This window comes from Hyperolius riggenbachi, chromosome 1, assembly GCF_040937935.1.
Source record: "Hyperolius riggenbachi isolate aHypRig1 chromosome 1, aHypRig1.pri, whole genome shotgun sequence".
In the NCBI taxonomy this organism is placed as follows: domain Eukaryota; kingdom Metazoa; phylum Chordata; class Amphibia; order Anura; family Hyperoliidae; genus Hyperolius; species Hyperolius riggenbachi.
The window spans coordinates 121,502,343-121,521,215 of record NC_090646.1 but is presented as its reverse complement, the minus strand read 5'-3'; the positions used below and the strand labels follow the sequence as shown (position 1 = coordinate 121,521,215).

The 18,873-nt window shown below is 45.6% G+C and overlaps 1 protein-coding gene across 2 annotated transcripts in view; it reads left to right on the top strand.

Moving 5' to 3' along the window:
• Positions 1–13,747, top strand: part of RFC1 (replication factor C subunit 1) — an 85,332-nt gene extending 71,585 nt beyond the window's left edge. For both annotated transcript variants that reach the window (XM_068278461.1, XM_068278462.1), the window contains exons 20-25: positions 494–648; positions 1,277–1,394; positions 8,142–8,287; positions 8,547–8,760; positions 10,735–10,926; positions 13,280–13,747. In XM_068278461.1, coding sequence (XP_068134562.1) covers positions 494–648; positions 1,277–1,394; positions 8,142–8,287; positions 8,547–8,760; positions 10,735–10,926; positions 13,280–13,396 — 942 coding nt within the window. In that variant the 3' untranslated portion in view covers positions 13,397–13,747. The remainder of the gene's footprint in view (positions 1–493; positions 649–1,276; positions 1,395–8,141; positions 8,288–8,546; positions 8,761–10,734; positions 10,927–13,279) is intronic.
• Positions 13,748–18,873: the final 5,126 nt, after the last annotated feature.

Below are 18,873 nucleotides of genomic sequence, written 5' to 3'. Positions count from 1 at the left end.
TACCGCTACTAGCCTTCCTTCCTAGTATAAGCAACAGAAGTGGGTGTGGCTATGGCCCAATGATGCGGAAAGGCGGCAACATTGTAGGATTGATTTGGTTTGTGAAGTCGGATGCAGCTGTATTGCCAATTCTGGACCCTCTCCACTCTTTTGAATAGGATGTGGGCATGGCCCAGGGATGTGGGTGGCTTTGGGACAGCTTAATCCTGTGCTGTGTGAGGAGATTGCAGACAGCCTACTTGGAGGAGGGGATCAGGTGACTCCCCAAACAAGAGCGCTCCTGTAGTTCAGTATGAGGGCGTATTGTGGGGTGCATCACATGGGCTGGAGTGTGGGAGGGATTTTTAAATCTTTAAAACTATTTCAAGATGATGCTTAAATGTCAGGTGTTACAATACTAAACATTCACTTTTTTTTTCTTTTTACTTGCTACCACTAGCAGTGATCACCGCTGTGTTAAGCGGAGGGTAACTTGTATCTCCTTTCCTCTCAGGGTCCTTTTGACGTGGTACGGAAGGTGTTTAGTATCGGGGAAGAAACGGCGCACATGACACTTATAGATAAATTGGATCTCTTCTTCCATGATTACTCACTGGCGCCCCTCTTTGTTCAGGAAAATTATGTTCATGTGAAACCAGCAGAAGCCGGGTGAGAACATCTAGATCTCCTGTCTTTGTTATCAGTTTTGTCCCAGCCTGAAATCTTAGAGCTGGTTTAGACAGACATCTGAACCAACCGCCCCTGGCAGCCTTGTTGTTGTTTCACTGCACAGCGTTCAGTGCCGAAATTAGGCGCCATTATAGCAGCAATGTTTTAGTGCACGGGGTGTATATGGGTAATTCGGGGGTTCCGGTGATTGCCAGACCCCAAATTACATCTCCTTCCGAGTTGCAGGAGGAGTAGTATTTAACACTGCCAGGAATTTGAGCGGATGGGGGGAGCTGTCATTTGGCTCACCCTGCGCCCAGCTCACCGGCGGCGTACCGGTATGTATGCGGCAGCCTGGCATCTCGTTCCGAATAATTTTCATGGCGTGCTCGGGACACGGAAGTGTGACGGTAAACGATCCTAGAATCAACATGTTGCTTCCAGGATCGGCTAAGCGCCGGGCAGACAACAGCTAAAATCAGGATCGAAACGCAGCAGGTCCGCAAAAGACACGAAGCGAAAGTACCAATGTCTGTCTTTTCTTCTGAATGGACACCGTTAAGTCATGAGCGTTGCAGAACCGCTCTTGTGAACCAGCCCTCACTGATTACGTTTCTTGTTACTTTAGTGGAAACGTGAAGAAGCACTTATTATTGCTGAGCAAGACAGCTGATAGCATAAGTGACGGCGACCTGGTGGACCGGGCTATCCGCAGTAAGCAGGCCTGGGGCTTGCTCCCAACACAGGTGTGTATATGTACTACATGTATCTAACTGTGTGGGATAAGGAATAATTCATATAGCCACATTTATACCTAAATGTATTGTAGATTTACCCTTTTCCAGCATGTACTTCAATAATGCATGTTGTTCATTTTTCTTTTTTCTCTGTGCCATGATGTGATATTAGTTGTCTGCCTTCATGTCCCTCGCTATTCTAGATACACATATTGAAGCAAACCTGAAGCATAAATACACTTATATAATTAATTATATGTGTAGTACATCTAAGAAATAGAACATGAGTAGCAAAGAAAATAATCTCATATTGTTTTCCAGTACAGGAAGAGTTGAAAAACGTATCTATACAAAAGAGCTTCTCTGAGCTATTCGACCAACTGGGTCGTTTTCTGAAGCACTTAAAGAGAGTCTGAAGCCTTAAAGAGACCCTGTAACAAAATGTTCAACCTTATTTCTTCCTATACCTGTTCTAATGTGGTCTGTCTTACTGTAGCCTTTCCTAGTTGCACAGTGGCTGTATTATCTCTGTTAAAAAATCTAATTTTCTTTCCTCTGCTTGTGATAGGATATAAGCTATACACACCCTCTCCAGGCCCTCTGCAGGCTCTGTATGAGTCAGACTGATCTCCTCTCAGCCTGTCACATGCCGGTTAGCAGCCATGTCTTTTGTTTGTAAACACTGCCTAAAACTGGCAATTACAAGCCAGGATTGCAGCAGGGAGTGGCAGAAACAGCACAGAGGGGCCCAGGAGAACATAATAAATAGAATGCTATGCTTTTTATTGTAAGAATTTTAGAGTACAGATTCTCTTTAAACTTTACCTCTTTTTATTTCAGGATCCTCTTCAGCCTTAAGATGAAAGATGATTCGCCCGCTTCCCGCTGCGGAACGAGGTCTTTAAACCCCCCCCAAAATCCTGGGGCAAAATTCTATGACTTTCCAGGACGCAGATTTTGCTACCCGGGGGGAGAAAGAGCTTTGTGTTATAGCTCTGCCTCCAATGTTGTCAATCTCATTGGATCTCCGCCTCTCCCTGCCCCTCTCAGTGAAAGAAGACTGAGAGGGGCGAGGAGAGGTGGCGATCGGCACAGATTGACTGGAGCAGAGGCAGAGCTACTGCACAAAGCTGTGCCTCCTCCAGGAAGTACTGGAGAATTTTGCTACGGGGATTTCAGGGGGTTAAAGAACTTGTTCTGCCGCGGCGAAGCTGTGAATCATCTTTCATCTTAAGGCTGAAGAGGATCCTGAAATAAAGAGGTACATTTTAAGGCTTCAGACTCTCTTTAACCTCCCTGGCAGTATGCAGTTTCGGTGGTTGCGTCCGCGGGAGTAATTTTTTGAATAAAACTTGTTCTAAACCTTGTAGCTAGCACTAGGCTAGCTACCTATGTCACCCAAGTCCCCGCCCCCCCCCCCCCACTCTGATCTTCCCGATCGCCAATGCTTATATTTACCCAGTCGTAATCCCGCGAGAGCCGCAGCCTCCACAGTCAGCTTCAGTCGTCGCTATGGCGATGATCGGACATGACGTCTGACGTTATGCGCAGTCCCGATCTTCCCCATAGCGTAACCTGGAGGTGATTGGAGAGGTTGCGCTATCGCGGGATACGGGGGTGGTATGTATAACTGTGGCGATCGGGGGGATCGGAGCAGAGCGGAGGGACTTGGGGGACCCAGGTAGCTAGCCTAGTGCTAGCTACAAGGTTTACAACAAGTTTTATTCAAAAAATTCCTTCCGGGGCCATGTAATCCTCTGCGGCGGCTACCCCGAGTGTAGGCCGGGGTACCGCCAGGGAGGATAAACAGCCAAGAAACAGTGAGAGACTGCTTCAAATCAGAGAGTCTTTATTTCTGCTTTGTTTTATTGTTTAAAAGATAGTGTGCTTTTAGGACCAAGGACGTTACAGTTTCGTCCTCTGTGTGGCTCTATGTGGGTGCTGATGCCAGAACATAGCTGTAACGTCCTTGAAGTCCTGACGCAATCACACACACACCTGAGAGAGGAGATTAAGCTGTCATATGACAGCTGACATATCCTCACACTGATCAGGAGCCATGGTAATTGGCTCCTGATCATGTGATCACTACAATCGCCGCTGATCGTAGTGATCACTGAAGCAGGAGGAAGGAAGAGGACCGGACTCGCCTCTTTTGACGTTCCTCCTGCGATCGTCACTTCCCCTCCCCTCCGCTCTGCCTTGCATCCAGCCTCGCTCTGCCTTCTAGTGTCTGGTCCCGGCTTGATGACATCATCAAGCCGGGACCTGGAACTTAGTGGCAGTGCGATCCTGGACGCCGAGGAGAGATGTGCTATCTGGGGATACCTATGCCTGGCTATCTAAACTGGGTACACTAAAAACATCAAAATTGCTCTGGTCCTTAAAGGGACTCCGAGCAGTGCAGAAACTATGGAAAGATGCATATCATTTTAAAGCTCTCTTTCTCCTCTTTCCAATGATATATAAACTGCCGCCCTACGCCTTTTAGTTTTCGCTATTTTCGCGATTGAAATTGCCGCGGCCGCGATTTCAATCGCGAAAATAGAGAAAACTAAAAGGCGTAGGGTGACGATTTAGGTGTCGCCAGAAAGAGGAGAAAGAGAGCTTTAAAATATCCATCTTTCCATAGTTACATTGTATTACACAGGGCGACTTTTTCTGCAGAATGGAGCTGCTGACACTGGTGAAAGTGTCGTTCTGTGTAATACAAGTAACTATGGAAAGATGGATATCATTTTAAAGCTCTCTTTCTCCTCTTTCTGGCGACACCTAAATCGTCGCCCTACGCCTTTTAGTTTTCTCTATTTTCGCGATTGAAATCGCGGCCGTGGCGATTTCAATCGCGAAAATAGCGAAAACTGAAAGGCATAGGGCGGCGGTTTATATATCATTGGAAAGAGGAGAAAGAGAGCTTTAAAATATGCATCTTTCCATAGTTTCTGCATTGCTCGGAGTCCCTTTAAAGAGTAACTGTTAGACTAAAAATAAAACATTAGTTTTCTAGTGCAGGCTGTTACAATAGTCAAGAGGATGCTAACCAGGCAAATCCAAACTTTAAAATCAATCTTACTGTGCTCCTTCTCTCCCCATGCTCCCAGGCTCTAAGATGGTACGCAGACTAACACAGACGTAAAAGAGAAGTGACTTGCTATGCTGTATCAGCCTGATTGGCTGAAGCCTCTGTCACTCATCTCTCTGCGCTGTGATTGGCCGCCTGGTCTCCCCTTCACTCTCTGTTTCAGCCGCTGTTAGAGCGCAGGGAGAGGGGCCAGAGGCTGTCTCCTGTCACTGTCCTCTGCCCCCCTCCTCCACTGGCATATTCATGCCCCCCACTTCTGCTCCCTCTTCCCTGTGCTGAATTTCGGGGAAGGATGAAGGCGGTGCACACAGACTCCTAGATTAATGGTTCCAGGCGCTGCAGTTCCCTTCTATACTCTCTGCACTGCCTCCGGTGGTATTCCAGAGAATAGATGGGAATGCCAGCACTTGGATCCATTATTAGGTGAGTCTGTGCTAGCCACCTATATCCCCTCCCCGCTGTGCTCAGAGTCCGTGCGGGGAGGAGGGGGATGCAGAGGGGGGGGGGATTCTTTAACCTGGAGGGCACAAGATGGCCCCTGCCAGGAAAATAATATAAATTTAAAATAAAAAAAAGGAACCAAAACGTGGACAGTGCATTACATCTGATATGTAAGTAGTGCAAGCATTTATCTACTTACATATGTATTTTTTGTGGGGTGCATATGATGGCTAACAGTTGTTCTTTATAGCCAGTCCTCAAGTGGTTAAAACTGAAACTGTGACAGAATAAATCAGTCTTATTAAAAAAGCTATATAAAAATATGAGACTCTTTTTCTCTGCTACTAATCTTATTTTCATTCTATTCCTTACCCGTACTACACATACAATTCGTTATATTATAATTTTTTTTCGCTTGAAGTTTGCTTCAAGTCTTTTTGTAATTAGTGCACTTTGATTCAGCAGTTCATGACTTCTATATAGAAACCTCCATATCTGAGGCCAACTCCACACAAACACCAGGACCAGTAGCAAGTGTGCTCTTGTGCAGTGGAATGGCAGTGATTAACCATGGTTACAGCAGCAGGGACCCAGAGAAATGTGTTTGACATCCATATTATGGAATAACTAAGTAGGTTACTCGTATCCTAATGTTGCAATATGGTATAGACTCTTTGGTAATACAGTATGTGGAAAACAAAATACATTTGCTATAAAAGCCCTGTTCAGGCATACCTTGGCTCCTTCCACCCCTGGACTAGCAATATGTCACAAACACTGGTTCGCACGACAGCCGGGGGCCCCAGCCTCTCTCACTTGCTGGGGCCCCCAAACCACCATGCGATACCCAGAGGGAAATGTGGGCGAGCCCTGGCTCTCTCACCTCCAGGGACTTCACCCCCATCACCTCTAAACTGAATGCAAACTGCAACACACACAATTGCTCACTACCAGTTCAGGCAATTTCCTACCTCTATCTGGCCAGCAGGCGCCAGTCAGCCAATCAGGTGTACAGTCATACACCCTTTGCCTGCCATACCGATCTAGCAGGATCTGCATAAATTAGCATTCAGGTGGGAGGCTTGGTTGGACGTAATCATTGATTACATCTTTTACAGGGACCGCCACGTGTAGGCATCTCCCACACAGTCCCCTCCCTAACCAATCACCTGTCAACCGCGTCCTGGAAGCTGCAAAACAAAAATTTTAAAATCACAAACTGGTTCGCACGACAGCCGGGGGCCCCAGCCTCTCTCACTTGCTAGCAATAAATGTGCAAGGTGCGGATTGTAAATACCTTAGTTTTGCTGTAAATATCAGCAGTTATGTGACCACTGCTGCAGTTTGTGCTTTAACGGCTGCCTGAATTTTCTTCATTTTGACCAATCTGCTGCCTTCCTGAGGGCTGTGCTACACTCCTCCATTGAGCCCTATGGGAGAGAGGTTGAGTGGTAATTTGGTCACGCCCTCCTCCTGATTAGGAGAAGCGGTGAGCTGCAGTTTAGCCACACCTCCCTACCAAAAATGCAGTGCAGCAGCACTTGATTAAGGATCTGGATGAAGCAGAGTTAATTCCAGCAATTTAGAGACTTGCACTTTTATTGCTGATCTAGCGGGAAGGGAGACATTATAGTGAAAATAGTGACTGTTTTATTGATGTTTGTCCTTTAATGGAAACCCAAGGTAAAAATAAACTGATAAGATAAGCAATTGTATCTTCTTACTCCCCTTTCATGATGAATCACTAAAGTACATTATTCAGTGTAATTTGCCTTCATAAAACAGAAGCACATCATTCTTCCTGTTGTTGGCACTCCTCGCTGACTGTATCTCTACCTCTTCTCTCAGTGGAACAAAACGGGCTTCTTGGCTGCAGCTGAGCCATGAGTCTGCACAGCAATCCTTTCTATAATTTTCATTCAGAACAGTCAACAGTGATTGCTCATGAAGACAGATTTAGCTTTTCTATTTATGGTTTTAGAAATGGCTGTTTCCATTCAGCCTAATCCCACAGGAGGTCTGCATCATGACAGAGGGGGACATTGGATAACTAGCTCTGCATCATGACAGAGGGGGACATTGGATAACTAGCTCTGCATCATGACAGAGGGGGACATTGGATAACTAGCTCTGCATCATGACAGAGGGGGACATTGGATAACTAGCTCTGCATCATGACAGAGGGGGACATTGGATAACTAGCTCTGCATCATGACAGAGGGGGACATTGGATAACTAGCTCTGCATCGTGACAGAGGGGGACATTGGATAACTAGCTCTGCATCATGACAGAGGGGGCATTGGATAACTAGCTCTGCATCATGACAGAGGGGGACATTGGATAACTAGCTCTGCATCATGACAGAGGGGGACATTGGATAACTAGCTCTGCATCATGACAGAGGGGACATTGGATAACTAGCTCTGCATCATGACAGAGGGGGACATTGGATAACTAGCTCTGCATCATGACAGAGGGGACATTGGATAACTAGCTCTGCATCATGACAGAGGGGACATTAGATAACTAGCTCTGCATCATGACAGAGGGGACATTGGATAACTAGCTCTGCATCATGACAGAGGGGACATTGGATAACTAGCTCTGCATCATGACAGAGGGGACATTGGATAACTAGCTCTGCATCATGACAGAGGGGACATTGGATAACTAGCTCTGCATCATGACAGAGGGGACATTGGATAACTAGCTCTGCATCATGACAGAGGGGACATTGGATAACTAGCTCTGCATCATGACCGAGGGGACATTGAATAACTAGCTCTGCATCATGACAGAGGGGACATTGGATAACTAGCTCTGCATCATGACAGAGGGGACATTGGATAACTAGCTCTGCATCATGACAGAGGGGACATTGGATAACTAGCTCTGCATCATGACCGAGGGGACATTGGATAACTAGCTCTGCATCATCACAGAGGGGACATTGGATAACTAGCTCTGCATCATCACAGAGGGGACATTGGATAACTAGCTCTGCATCATCACAAAGGGGACATTGGATAACTAGCTCTGCATCATCACAGAGGGGACATTGGATAACTAGCTCTGCATCATCACAGAGGGGACATTGGATAACTAGCTCTGCATCTTCACAGAGGGGAGATTGGATATGTAGCAAGCACTTACATGACACCATCATTTGTATTGTACCGCCTTGTTTGTGAGATGTGCTACTGAATGTTACAGCATTTATTTTCTGTTGTAGGCGATCTATGCCAGCGTTCTGCCTGGAGAGCTAATGCGGGGCTACATGTCCCAGTTTCCAAATTTCCCCAGCTGGCTGGGAAAGTATTCTTCTACTGGGAAACACGATCGTATCACCCAGGAGCTGGCAATGCACATGTCTCTCAGGTAACTCTCTATAGCACTGCTCCAGTGGATTAACTTTTTCTTGATTCTTATTCTCTTTCTAGACAAATGTGTGTTTACACTACGCATGTCATGTCCGGATTGTAGCCAGTATTTATTGCTTCCGTTATCTGGACTACCTTCTGCACTAGGAGTGTTAATGTGGAGTCTGCTTATTACTACTCTGCCCTTTTTTATATATCATGCAACATATTTTCTCAAATAAAACGTGCCTTTTAATGTTGACCTTTCTGCACTTCAGAACGCGGGTGAGTAAAGGCGCTGTGAACCTGGATTATCTGTCCTACATGCGGGATAAGCTGGTGAAGCCACTGGCTGACAGAGGGACAGATGGGGTGCAGGACGTGGTGGACTTCATGGACTCATACTATTTAATGAAAGAAGACTTTGATAACATCATGGAGATCTCCAGTTGGGGAGGAAAACCAAGCCTCTTCTCTAAACTTGACCCTAAGGTAAGATCATCATCATCTCTCCAGTAACAACTCAACTAATGTATACATTTGGGTGTTTTCGTTGAACAGAATTTGGTTTATTTCAAATATCTTTTCTATTCTTACTCTTCTCCCATGTCTAATACTGGAGATCTGTTCCCACAAATGTATATCTGGGTCCAGGAAACATAAGCATTTTATTTTGAAAAACAAATTCCTCGATTCAATAAACTTTCCTCCTGGGTTTTTTTAACTGGAGGTGTTTTCAGTAAAATTCCTTTTCAGCTATCAGCATACAAAAAATGCCTGAGACACAATGCAGAGCGATATTTTTTTTTTGATTTGTCAGCGATACATTTGCAGTGCAGCGCACACTCCTCGTGTGTCCTCTCTGTACCCCATGACCAGGCGCATGTATGTTATGTGACTACGTACATGTCACGGGGTACAGATGCCCCAGCGAGGATGGAGAGAGGACACAGGAGCAGTATGTGGTCATACAGGCGAGTGTGCGCTCCACTACCAACACTCTGCACAAGCCCCAAAGGAGCACATTTAAGATTGGAGGGGGGGGGGGGGGGTAGGGGGGAGACCTTGGAGCCCAGCGGTCAGTCCTGCACGGTGGCTCTATTGATTTTTAACATATTTCAAGGTGAAATCTATAAAAAAATGTATTCAGTGTGTGGCAATAATAGATCCCTCTCTGATCATATTTTGATCAGAGAGGTATCTATCTGTTGGTCAAATCTGGTGGCAATTTCTGTTCTAATTACTTACCCGTACCAACTGCAATTGCTGATCAAAGGGCAGCCAAAATCTTCCGTCTGATTCAATCAATCGGTGGGCCATCGCTTTGTAGCTGATTTGATCAAATGATCGACTGTCTCGTTCGGATAGCAATGGGAAAAATAGACTAGTGTCTGTGGCCAGCTTTAACCTTAGCAAATGAATGGTTTGTACCTGTGTTATTACTGTGTAGATAACCTATCGGAGTAGTGGGGCCATTTTGACTGTAGGATTATATACGTTCTATACAATTGTCCGGGTATGTTGCTATAGTAAGTGTATGGAGCTTGTACAGCTTGGTGTTTTAGTGTTGTCCGGATCATGAACGATTCGGATCTTTGATCCGAATCTCTTTTGTGAGTCGAATCATCCGAATCATCAAAATTAGTGATTCGGATCACAAAGGGGTGGGGCCAGGGGTGACACGCCCCCTCTCAGAGGGCAGCGGGGTCCTGGAAGCAGAGCAGAGATGGATCGCTCAGTTCCAGGGGAGCCAGCCAGCCTTGCAGGCAATGCAGGGACAGGTAGATGGGACATGGGTGCCACTGCCAGATATGTGTAGAGCACACATACTGGCTGTAATGTGCTGCACATTTTAGGCTGTCTGTTCCTAGTTGTGCTGCATAGTGAACAAATGGGAAACTTTTGGCTCAGAAGCACAGCTTAGTAACTTTGTAGACGTGCTGAGCTAGAATGACAGTGCACTGTGATTGCAGGGCAATACGATCCTCCTGCAATGCTCTAAACAGCTGCACTTCAATTTTGGGAATGCTTTGGGGAATGCTTTCTTTCACTGTGACGTTTGCATTCCAAGTATACAGATGAACATATAGGTGAAACATATGTCAGGCATATGATTGCAGCATGTGGGTATTGTGTGCAAACAAACATTTCTGCTCTCTGCTCGTCCCTCCTCCCTTCTCTGTCCACTCCCTGCCCTCTGTCCATCTTCTCCCCTTCTCTGTGTGTCCACTCCCCTCCCCTTCTCCTGTCCTGCTAGTCATTTCACCCCCGAAATGCTTCCCTTGCAAAATGATCCGAGATTCGGATCAAAGATCCGGATCTTTTCAATGATCCGATTCGAATCATCCGAATCATGGAAAAGATCCGAACTTCGCATCTCTAGTGTTTGTGTGACTTTGCTGCAGACTCTGTTGATGTCTGTGAGTGGCAGGCTGTGGGTGTAACTGTCCGCCTCTTCCATCCCAGGTCAAGGCTGCATTCACACGCGGATACAACAAGGAGGCCCATCTCACCCCCTACTCTCTAAGCATGGTAAAAGCCTCTAAAAAGGAGGCGGCCCCCTCCTTAGACTCTGAATATAATGAGGAGATGAATGCTGAAGAGAATCAAGCTGAAGAAAAGGAAGATAATGAAGTTGATGGCGATGCAATGATTAAGGTAACAATAACTTTCCTGACACCACTACCAACATACACAACTGCTTGTGTTTTGTGGTTTACTTCGATCCTCTAACAATTTTATGGGTTTTTTTTTATGGATTTTACTAGTTTTTGGGCTAAGGGTTTATATTTTCATTTTGTATTAAAACTTTGATTTATGCAGTAGATTGATTTCAGACCAGCATCACGATTTGTGCCTTGCAAGGAAAGTTGGTTCTTAGTAAAGAACATAATGAATATATGCATGTCATTTAAAGTGAACTGAGCACCCTGGACCAATTGTTTTTTACAATTAACCTTCCCATAAGGGTGGTTCATAAGAGTGTGTGTGTGTGTGTGTGTGTGTGTGCGTGCGTGCGTGCGTGCGTGCGTGCGTGCGTGCGCCATCCTCCCCGGGAAAACATCCACAGCAACTGACACTTCAAAGAATTCTGCCTGTAGAGCATGGTCCCGGCCACAATGCATGCTGGGAGATGCATGCTGCAATGAATTCCAGGAGATGTAGTCCATAGATGTGAGTATATATCTGTACTTACAGCTATGGACTACATCTTCCTGCAGGCATCTTCCGGCATACATCAAGGCCAGGAGTGAACACTACGGGCCCATTCACACTTGCAATTTCAATTTGCAGGAGTGCTTTTTTTTTCGCGATTTCACGCGGAAAAATCACTGAACACCGCAGCGATCGTTTATAGCGCTTCTATAACACTGAAACGCGATCGCCGGGAAATCGCCTGAAAATGGTGCATGTGACGCATTTGCGGTTTTGGGCGATTTGCGGCAATTAGTGCAAATTGCCTAAGTAAGAATGGGCCCATAGGGTTTCATTACACTAGCGCTTTTAAAAACCGCTAGCGTTTGAGCATTTTGCTGAAATCGCAGCAAAACACTCTAGTGTGAATGGGGCCTACAGGCGGAATCTTTGAAGTGCTGTTAGCATAGTGCACTCCACAGGGACAAGGGTGCTAGAGGAGCAGCCCCCCTAGGTAAGTAATGGTGTGTCGTCTTCCACAACCATCCCTTTCATAGCACCAGTGCATTATTATGGGAATATTCATTGTAAAAAAAAAACACAGCTCTTGGGTTCTCAGTGTGCTTAAATCTGTCCATGCTCTAGATATATGACCTGAGGCTTGCACGCAAGGGATTTTCTTCATTATAGTTCAGGCTAAATACCTTGCTTATTATTATTGATTTATAAAGCGCCAACATATTCCGTGGCGCTGTACAAAGTAAGAAACAAACATGGGGTACATAATACAGACAATGGTGTACACCAATATACAAGATACATAATTAGTGACAAAATACAAAAAATGATAAAGCATACAGAATACAAAATTCAGAATTGGTAATGACCGTGATAAAAATAACATGATGAATAAAATGTATAATCATTTCCAAGACACAAAAGGGGGGGGAAGAGCCCTGCCCTTTCGAGCTTACAATCGAAAGGATTGTACCAGTGATGTAGAGTGCGCAGTGTGTGCACAATAGTCTTCTGTATTTGGTGTTCTATAAGCAATATTTTGCATACAGCTAGAGTGATTTGATGGGCATATGGCTGAATGGTTTTGCGGTTTTAAACCGAAACTGCGATTCATGTGAAGACGATCTGCCGATCGTCATTAGCTGCGGTTTTCCCAGTGTCCGCTGTGCTCTGCTTGGCCGCATGGTCTGCCTACCGCCGCACCGTCATACAGAAGGAGAGCCACTGATTGGTAGAAGCTGTGATTACGCAGAGTGCATTGCTGATTGTTAATGAACCAGGCAGTGGGGGGTGAGTCCAGTCCAGAGAGGCACACAGCTTCACCAATCGCTGGATAGCGTTGGTATGACGGCAGTGGTAGGCGGAGCTGTACGATCTGTACACTCCACTTTTGTTGAGAAAAATGCAGTTCATTTAGTTCAGCTTGTATGTACAGTTCAAAGTTTTGTGCATTGCTGGGTTTAAAAAACTGTTGTTCTGTGCCATGGACAGCTGCTTGTTGAGATTGAATGGCAGTCTGTGAGCCATCTAGACACTTCTCATTACCAGCCACATGAGATAGTCCGTATACTAGAGAGGATGTTAACTACTTAACTAGACGCTAAGTGTAGTTGCAGTGCTGGCCTCAAATAGTTAATCTTTTAGCAGTAGGAGATGGACTGGGTCATGTGATGAGTTCTGTGCTGGAGAAGCAACTTCTACTCTGTTGGTAAAAAGAAACTTATCCGGCAGCAACATGATACAAAAAGATTTTTTAATAAACATAGTTGACAACAGTTTTAAAACAGAAGTGCACTTTAAAAACTTGCAGGAGTGAAATTATCGTAACCTGAGTTGTTGTTTTTTTTCCTTATGGTAGGCAAAGAAAGCAAAGGCTTCAAAATCTTCAAAACCTTCCAAACCAGCCAAAACATTGAAGACAGAAAAGGACGGAGACAAGAAAAAGAGTAAACAGAAAGCCAAGAAGGGCAAGTGATGAGTGAAGGTGTCCCAGCAGAGACACACCATGCAGGAAGCGGCAGCAGCATGTCTTCCAGGACGAGGCGGGTGCAGATGCACAGAGCAGTGGAGCAGCGTTGGTCTCTCCTCCGGGGTTTCAGCAGTCTGTGTACAGAGGGAGCCTCAGCAGCTTTTTATTCCGGGTACTAATCAGGAAGGTTGGCAGGACTTATGCTTTTCTCTCCAGCACTTTCTACATAGGTGTACTTATTTTACAGTCCTCCCTGCTCTCATTTGTACATAGAACATGAACACAAGATGTTTTTGTTTTGTATGATACTTTGATATAAATATATATAATTCTTCATTAAAAGTAGTTTAACAGAAACTGAACAGAGAAGAGTAATGTGTCCACATGGTAGAGAAACTCACAGTAACCAGATCTCACTTCACAGCTAAAAAAATGTGCTTATGTGGTCTGGGTTAGTGTACTTATACACTCAAGTGTGATTATAACTAGTTTCTTAAAGCAATATACTTGCATTATTGATTTTTCCTTTTTTTTAATAAATAAAAGGCTCTTTCCTATTAAACTGCCCCTTCTCTGAAATTGTGTTTTGCAAGGACCTGCACCAGGATGTTTAAGATAACCTGAAGTGTGACATTGTGGAGGATGCCATATTTATTTCCTTTTACACAACACCAGATGCCTGGCACCTCTGCTGATCTGTTTGGCTGCAGTAGTGTCTGAAGTACACCAGAAATAAGCATGCAGCTAATCTTGTCAGATCTGCCAATAATGTCAGAAATGCCGGATCTGCTGCATGCTTGTTCAGGGTCTATGGCTAAAACTATTAGAGGCAGAGGATCAGCAGGACAGCCAGGTAACTGGTATTGTTTAAAAGGAAATAAATATGGCAGCCTGCATATCCCTCTCACTTCAGTTGGCCTCTAAGGAGTGCAGAGGGATAATTTACAAAAAAAAAAAACGTGAGAACAGTTTAGAGGCATTTTTTTCAAACTGCGTTTGGAATCAGCACATACTGCAGCTTGTTTTCTGTAAATATAGACACATGACCTCACTTGCTAAAGCTGCATACACACGTTAGATAAAAATCATAAATCAAATGATCAAGGACTGATTGGCAGATAATCGTAAAAAAAAAGTTTGTAATGGTAGGTACACGCCATACAATTTTCTGTTAGATAGATGGTTCGATAGATAATTTTTGTTTGATGTTATTTTCAATCATTTTATCGTTTTCTCATAGCAGTGAACAGAAATTGATAAAAGATAAGAAAACCGATCTAACAGAAAATTGTATGGTGTGTACCTAGCCTAAGACTTACAAAGATAGCAACAAAACCGATTTATCTCTTAAAGAGAACCCGAGGTGGGTTTGAAGAATATTATCTGCATAGAGGCTTGATCTGCCTATACAGCCAAGCCTCTGTTGCTATCCCAAACCCCCCTAAGGTCCCCCTGCACTCTGCAATCCCTCATAAATCACAGCCATGCTGCTGACAAACAGCTTGTCAGAGCTGGCTGTGTTTATCTCTATAGTGTCAGTCTGCTGCTCTCCCCACCTCCTGCAGAACTCCAGTCCCCGCCTGCATCCCTTCCCTCCCTGCTGATTGGAGGGAAGGGACAGGGGCAGGGACCGGAGCTATGCAAGAGGCGGGGGAGCAGCTGAGACTGACACTACAGATGTAAACACGGCTGTGATTTATGAGGGATTGCAGAGTGCAGGGGGACCTTAGTGGGGTTTAGGATAGCAACAGAGGCTGGGCTGTATAGGCAGATCCAGCCTCTATATGCAGATAACATTCTTTAAACACACCTCGGGTTCTCTTTAAATCCCTCCCAGTGGAAATGTTCTCCTGAAAATTGTCCTTTCCACAAGGTGTGTATGAGAGTGTCAGATATTTCTAAACTGTTGTGTGCACAGCGCATGGGTGAACAAGGAAATAAATGGACTACAAAAACATTGCTTGGGGCTTTTGCATGAACTGATTGTTTGCATGTGCACAGCATCATTAGGACAATCAGATGTTTGCATGTGCACAGCATGATTAGGACAATCAGATGTTTGCATGTGCACAGCATGATTAGGACAATCAGATGTTTGCATGTGCACAGCATCATTAGGACAATCAGATGTTTGCATGTGCACAGCATGATTAGGACAATCAGATGTTTGCATGTGCACAGCATCATTAGGACAATCAGATGTTTGCATGTGCACAGCATCATTAGGACAATCCATCATTCAAACCTTCCTGCCAAATCTATGCAACATTTTTATCTTACTGCTGAGATGCTAATTACCTCACCTGTGCATGTTTGTGATTTTCTGCAAAATAGTACTGTTGGTGGGCCTTGAGGACAGGGTTGGGGAACACTGATGTATGAGGTGCCACCGTATTACATAGCGCTGCATAAATTGCTTCCTGTCAGGACAGGTAACTTGGGGTGACCATGTGACAGAGTAGGAAGGACAAATGGATGGAAGACTACATTCCCCACAATCCAGGCATTACAGAACAGACGTTGGCCACATTCAATCAATGTTTTTCCTGCAATATCTCGCAAGCTATGTTTTCACACCATATTAATAATCGAGTCTCTGTAAAAAAAATAATTCCCTGGGGGGTACTCGCCTTGGGAGGGGGAAGCCTCAGGGACCCAATGAGGCTTCCCCCTCCGCTGTAGCTGCAGGAAATCCAGCGCTGGCCCCCCCGGAGGCATCCTGCAATCCTCGCTCGACAAGCCTGACAAGGCTTGATCTATTTACCTCCCTGGCTCCAGCGGGGTGCTCTTGCGGCTCTCAGCGCGGACATAGGTGGAAATAGCCGATCTATGTCGGGTCTGCTGTATGCAGGCGCAGGAGACTTGCACCTGCGCAGTAGAGCGGGCCGACAGCGATTGACTATTTCCGCTTATCTCTGAGCGGAGAGTCAGCACTGTGCTGGAGCTGGGAAGGTAAATACTTACATCCCCGCTGTTCGGAGGGGCACAGCGAGACCGCTGAGGGACACAGGAGGACGGGGGAAGCCTCGATAGGATCCGGAGGCTTCCCCCACCAGAGGTGAGTCCCCCCAGGGGAACTTTTTTTAGTTAGACTTTCTTTAACCTCCCTGGCGGTAAGCCCGACCTATGCTCAGGCTAGCCGCCGCAGGGGATCACATGGCCCCGGGAGGATTTCTTTAAATAAAAAGTGTTGTATATTGTTAAAGGAGAACTGTAGTGACAGGTATATGGAGGCTACCATATTGATTTCCTTTTAAGCAATACCAGTTACCTGGCTATCCTGCAGATCCTCTGCCTCCAATACTTTTAGCCCTAGACCCTGAACAAGCATGCAGCAGATCTGGTGTTTGACATTTTTGTAAGATCTGACAAGATTAGCTGCATGCTTGTTTCTGGTGTGATTCACACTACTGCAGCCAAATAGATCAGCAGGGCTGCCAGGCAACTGGTATAGCTTAAAAGGAAATCAGTATGGCAGCCTCCATATACCTCTCACTACAGTTCTCCTTTAAGCTAGCACTTCGCTAGCTCACCATGTGCCCAAAGTCCCTCTGGTCCCCACCGATCGACGCCGTAATAAGTACCCCCCAGGGATCCTGCGATGGCGCAGCCTCCCAATCTGGACTGCGCATGACTTCGATGACGTCATGTCCGATCGTTGCCATAGCGACGAGTGAAGCTCATTGGTGAAGCTGCGGCTCTTGTGGGATCGCGGACGGGTAACTATTGCCGGCGGCGATCGGGGAGATCAGAGGGATGACAGGGGACTTGGGGCACATAGTTAGCTAGCCTAGTGCTAGGTAACAAATAAACTTTTTTATAAAAAAAAAAAAATCCCTCCCACGGACGCAGCCACTGCAACTGCGTACCGCCAGGGAGGTTAAGTGACATGAGATAGACTTGTGTATGTACAGTGGCAAGCATATAAATACATTTGCTGTGTTTTTTTTCTTCTTTATCTGCCTGAAAAAGCTATGCAAGTGACAGTTTCTGTCCAGTCAGACTTTAGTGTTCCTCACTGATAAGGATTTACAGCCATAAAACACATTCCTGGCAGAGAAATGGGCTTCTGACTGCAAGGGGATAGACTGTTTCATTATGGTGAGACAAAATAATCAACTCAAATCCACTTTAAGCATAACTTAACTGTTAGATAAGTCATGCGGTGTATGGACAGCCAACAGATCTCTATCCAATCAGATTTGATCAATAAGAGATCTGTCTCTTAGTCGCTTCTTATCTCAGATTAGTGATATTTCTTGTATCTGTCAGACATTGTACAGGCAACCTGAGATTCCGCAAGACTATCATTATATGAAACAGCATAAACACAGTGGCGTAGCAATCACCATAGCAACCAGAGTGGCACAGGATGGATGAGGGGGGGCCTGGGATGCATGGGTGCAGTGGCAATATGAGGACTATAAGATAGGCTCTCATGCTGCTCCTGTTTGGCCTGGTTTAGCGCAAGGAAGTCCTGGCTGCCAAGGGAGGAACGGAGCTCACAGGCATAACCACCACGGATGGGGAGAAAGAGTCTGATGCAGAGCTGGCAGACCAGTCAGTTTACAGAGGTCACTGAGCTCTTCTGCTGAGATTCATCTTCCCTTTCCTTTCTTTTTAGCTTTTATATATACATTTGTGATCCCAGATGCCTTCCAAAGGCTCAGCATGTCCCAATCACTCGTAGATTCAAAAAGAGTGCATTTTTATAAATTAATTTGCAGCTTCTCAGCTAGATCTGATTGACATGTAAGACCTGCTGAGCCTTATAGTTCCACAAAGGCTGCATCTGTTTATTGAACCCTTCAAATTTCTACTAGAATGCCAGAAAGACCTTCCTCCAACACAAATTTATTGTCTAAAGGTGCCCAATAAAGGTACAAACCCATGGCTGATCGACAGTTTCCACTGTGGTAATCGGAAATGATCGGTCATGCCCATTAATGGCTGAACGTCCCCATAGCGGCTGAGTTTTGTTTTCAGTGACTGGGCCAGTCCATGGTCACTGAGCCTGCCCTGACCATCGTGTCCTCTATCACACTCCCATCACCAGGAACGTCCTGCGCATGCTCAGCATGAGAAAATCATGGGCAGGATGCTCCCAGCGACGGGAGTGTGATCGAGGACACGATGGGCAGGGCAGGCTCAGATGTGACATCTATCCCTAACCTCCTATGCTATGTTATTTTCCCGACTCTGGATTCTGGCTACCTACATCTGGGGTCCTTCTGCCTACCTATGTTGGTGTGTGCTTCTGACTACCTATACTGGGGGGGCCCCCTAGCTACCTTTACTGAGGTGGGTACTTCTGTCTACCTATGTGGGCATTCATCTCAGGCTACCTCTACTGAACAGGCTACATCTGGCTACCTATACAGGGGCTCATCTCTACTTACCTCGGGCTTCTTCATGTAGTCTTTCAGGTCCCCTACGGGAGGTTCAGCACCACTATGTTGCTGTCACCACTCTGTGTCACTATC